At 37.8% G+C, this 4,920-nt stretch overlaps 1 protein-coding gene across 1 annotated transcript; it reads right to left on the minus strand.

The window, feature by feature from the left end:
• Positions 1 to 1,993: 1,993 nt before the first annotated feature.
• On the minus strand, positions 1,994 to 3,730 carry LOC114758912 (peroxisome biogenesis protein 7-like). Its single transcript, XM_028948018.1, has one exon. The coding sequence runs from the start codon at positions 3,496 to 3,498 to the stop codon at positions 2,542 to 2,544; it is 957 nt and encodes a 318-aa protein (XP_028803851.1). The 5' UTR covers positions 3,499 to 3,730; the 3' UTR covers positions 1,994 to 2,541.
• Between the last annotated feature and the right edge of the window lie 1,190 nt (positions 3,731 to 4,920).

Consider the following 4,920-nt stretch of genomic DNA (forward strand, 5'->3'; position numbering starts at 1 on the left):
TTCCCTCCCCTCCAACCAAACACACCCTTAAATTCCAAATCAGATTTTATTTTCATATTTTAACAAATATTGATAATATTTGACTTGCAAAGAACACCTTTTTTTTTTTAAAGAATTCCTTATTTAAGATTTAATAATTTTAAACTTTTTTTATTGTGGGATTCATCCAAAACACAACCAGGAGACTGAGACCTTACAAGAAATACTACAGGGGGTAGGACTATAGAGGCCCCATGCCCAATCCATGAGTTATGTAAATACATTACCAAAAAAGAGTTTTTTGGTACAACATTACCAAAAAGGAATGTTTTTGGTATAACATTACCAAAAAAGAAGGATATGATAAGTCAATATTCTGGACCAAGCCCATTATTGCTGCCAAGGAGGATACTAGAATCCATATGCTATTCATGCCATTTCAACATAACTACATATGCGACTTGATTTGGAACAGTAGCGCCTTACATTGTTTTGCCCTGGGAACAGTTAACAATGGAAGTCGACCAGCAGAATCATCGCAAACACAGATAGACCCACTGGAAAAGACAACCGATGGCAGGGGGACTCTTGCAATGGCATTGACAATCATCCTTGAATTGAGAAGCTGAGATTAAACTAAAGATAGAAGGAAAGAGGAAATGTGGGAGTGACACAGGAAGAATGGGAGAAGGGCACAGGTATGTAAGTTTTCAAAATGATTCAAGATCTAAAGTCAATCACCCACATAATCTTTTCCTTTTCTGATGGAAGAGAACATCCTTAATATCATGACAAAAAAACCCCAATAAAATCTCCTTTTGGTTTCTAAATCAGATCAAAAGTTCTACTCCAGAGCCAAGTGCCGAAACAGAAGCTTCCATGGCTGCCAGTGTTAAGGTCAGTAATATTTAAGTTATACCAAATCTGCCCAATTTAAGAACGAAGTAAAATTTAAAGCTAGCCACAAATCATGTGAAAAGAGTCAAGTTAATCTTGGACTCCAACACATAAAGGGGGGAAAAACCTCTTTATTGTGATTCATAAGGCTGAATTACTCATACACAGTAACACAATGTTTTGGTTGCAAACCTTAAAGTTGAATGTTTTGATTCCCTCTATATCCTTTAACAAGGGGCAAGTTTGAAATGACTTGGAGATAAAACTTGGAGAACAAACCCTTCACAGCTGGTGTTTCCAACTCCATATGCTTAGCTGTTCCCTTTCTCCCTTTCTCTTAGGTTGGCTCTAAAGCACCAAGGTCAGGACTTGAAAATGACTCAACCCAATAGGTATGAGTACTATCTTATGTCATAATCACTACCCAATGTGGGACATAATACACATGGGACATTTCCAGTTACCCCATGTTTGTATGCTACAGCAGCCGCACGTAAATTAACTGACAACAGACAACTTAAGGAAATCAAATAGAGAGAGACAGACTCCCTTTTCTGTTTAGAAACAGAGCAGGCAGGCAAACGTTATTCCCGCAAAATAGAGGGTAAATTAGAGTATTTAGTCAGACCTAATAAGAAAAATGTCAACTTTGCGTCCTATTGAGGTAGGAAACAATTTTAATTCAGTAGGATATTCCTGTTCTGATTGATTCGACGTAATTAACATTGACGTAGCAAGAAATTGATATTCCATGACAAATGGGATAGTATAAAAATCTTCATGGGGTAAATTATGCACAACTATGCATGACAAAATGACAAATTTCTCTATCCTTTTAATGATTGTATAAAATGGCACAAAACTGTTCTAGGACCAAGTATAAGGATGTTAGCTTAGAAGATCTACCTGTTCACTGATTCCTAAAGAACAAAGCTACATGGCTTACTTACCAGCACACAGCAATTATTCTGCTCAGTGGCCATGATGTGAACTTGGTTTAGCTCCAACTTTGAAATTGGTTAGTAATGATAAAAAAATTTAGATTCGGCATCAGCAGTCAAAGTCATTAACAAAATTGCGAAGATGAGTTGTCAGCAGCATAAAAAAGGAGTGAACATAGGGAATCGAGCTTCTAAACATTTTACTGTTCTAGGCTAGATCAAAACAATAACGAGTAAACCTGATAGAAGTTAAACTTATAAAACCTAATATTCAATTATCACGTAGTTCTGTACAGATGATTCATATTCCATACTTCGCAGCCATACCATTCCTGCCAGAATAAAATGTCCTATTTTAGGAGGCAAGACAGGGAATGGAAAAAAATTTACCAACATAGAATTTATACAGATATGCGCAAAAAATAGATGAGAAGGGCATGTACACAATTGTAGCAACATTTTTTCCCTTTCATTGAAAGAAAGCAACAAGTATGCCTAAGGTGCATGGATTAATGATTAATATACAAGGCATTACTCAACATGCACCATTCCTCATGACCAGCGAAAGGGAAGTATGCATGTTCCTCTTAAGAACAGATACAGCATGGGACCAACTTTAATGCAAAAGTGAGTACTGAAGTTTCAACATTATGAAACTATAGCATGAGAACTGAAAATCACATTGTAGAAAAGAAACTGAAACGAAACGAACGAATGCTTCCCTTCAAGCCGCTCTCGGGTCTGTTCCATGTTGCCACACGTAGACAAGCTCGTCCCATCCTGTACTCGCCATAAGCCCCTCAACAAGCACGCTCATATCAACACCAACCGCAAACTCACTATGGTGATCATATCTACTCACAAGTGCATCCTCCACCATGATATCCCACATGCAAACTGTCATGTCATACGAACAAGAAACCATCAAATTCCGCACATGAGGTGAGAACTTTATTCTCCTTACTGCATAGCCATGCCCATTTAGCACCGTAATTGGAACTCGGTTGTTCCTCACATCCCACACCTTAATTGATTTATCCACCGAAGCCGTCGCCATAATACAATCATCATACTTATTCCAATCACAAGCCAGAATCTCAAATTCGTGCGCCGGAAGTATCATAGTCGAAACTGGTTCACGTACATCCCAGATTCGCACAGTACAATCCCCAGAAGCCGAGGCAAAAATGTCGCCGTGACGGGGGTTCCAAACCGATGAATAGACGCAGTAAGCGTGCTCCTTGAAGGTTCTTACACTAGTAGGTCGATCCATAGTCCAGAGCTTAACAGTGTCGTCCCAAGAAGAAGTCAAGAAGGAATCGCGCCGCACTGGATTGTAATCGGCAGAGTGGACTTCCCGTGTATGCTCGTGAAAGGAGCGAATAGGATTGGCAGTAGGTGGAAGCGCGAGGTCATAGAGCTTGACGGAACCATCGGCTATGGCAGCGACAAAGACGGAATCGTGAGATTCAGACCAAGCGACGTCGTATACTCCATCAGCGGTATCGTAGGCTACCATCTCGGAGATGGGCATGCCGGGATTCGGCGAGAGGTCGAGGACGTGAACGCGACCATTTCCAAGGATGCCGAAATTCTGAGCGGTGGCGACGGCAACGCGGTTCTCGTAGAAGGGACTGAACTTGACGGAGTAACCGTTGAACGGAGTTTTGAAAAGGGGCATGGTTGAGCGGTGCTAGCGCCGGTGAAGCAATTAGAATATGGGAATTCGGTTAGAAGGAAAGAAAGTGAAATTGAAGATTCTCCGATTTATGAATTGTGACTCTGCGTTCAACCTGATCAGCGATTACCTCCGGTGAATCACTGGTTGAATGAAGACTAGGAAGCTGCTGGGCCGACGGAGGATGTTAGATAATGAAAAGAACGGAGGCTTTGCATTCCCAAGGATTAGCCTCAGGCTCGTTACTCAGTGTTTTTCCCCCCAAAAAAAAAAAAAACTCTTGTATTTCTGCAGTATACAAATTAAAAATGTTTTTCAAAAAATAAATGTAACTAAATATATTAACCTTTTGCTAATAATTAAAATAGATTAATTATTCTTTACACAAAAATATTATAATTATATATTAGGCAAATCTATATTTAACATTTATGTTTTCATGTCCATTATTTATGTAAATATTATCAAACTAATTTTTCACTGTTAGAATGTCACATCGTTGGCCAAAAGAAGTTAATATTAGTATCAATGTATTATATAAAATTTAGGAAAAAAATTTAAATATTTAAGCTTCGAAATATTTCACCAACTAGGGTTGGTAGAATAGGGAAATATTTTTAAATATCACTTAGAATTTTGTTCTCTCCTATTACTAACTCTTTCAATTTATTTTCAGATTGAAAATTTACTTGTCCTTATTACATAGGATGTTTCCCCAGCTTTTTTAATATCAAATCAGTTAAAAAAAGAATTAAAGAACCTAAGTTATTGATTATTGCATGCAAAAGCAAGGTATTTGAAAAAGCGGATAGAAAAAATAAAATAAAATTCAACGTGATGAATCTATCTAAAACTCTTACTTGCATCATCAAGAAACTAATTCACTAATTCATGGGTCTAACTAATTAGCTGGGGTTAAATTTTAATATACCATGCTATGATCTTTTTTCCGCATATATTCTTTTAATAAAAGTAATTATGTTTGAGGTATCGATACTAAATTTGGATGTTTTTTAAATAAAATCATAACAGGCTTTTCTATTTAACTAGCTGTGTGCCTGTGCCTAGCAAGAGGTTAAATTTTAATACAAATTGAATCCACTGGTTCATTGGTCTATTCAGCTAGATCGAGTTAAATTTTAGGGAAAATTTCAGTTAAGGACAGCAAAAGACAATTTATATCAATCAATGATCAAAATTTTCTGAAATTTCACTGCAGGATCAAGGGACCAAATTGAAATTAAAATTTAGAGTGAGATTACAATAATGCCCCTCCCTTTTTATTTTATTAAAAAATAAATATTAACCAGAGATACTGTTTCGGACACCACAGCTTGGAGGTCCGACCACCGGTGCTCAGGTGGCCACCACTGGGAGTCCGGCCACCAGTGGCCCTAACAGTAGCTCTGCCCGACCTCTAATGGC

The sequence above is a fragment of the Neltuma alba genome, unplaced genomic scaffold (assembly GCF_004799145.2).
Source record: "Neltuma alba isolate B1F8T4 unplaced genomic scaffold, ASM479914v2 tig00010773_pilon, whole genome shotgun sequence".
NCBI lineage: Eukaryota > Viridiplantae > Streptophyta > Magnoliopsida > Fabales > Fabaceae > Neltuma > Neltuma alba.

Coding starts and splice junctions, on each gene's coding strand:
- LOC114758912 (XM_028948018.1), bottom strand. CDS start 3,498: ATGCCCCTTTTCAAAACTCCGTTCAACGGTTACTCCGTCAAGTTCAGT.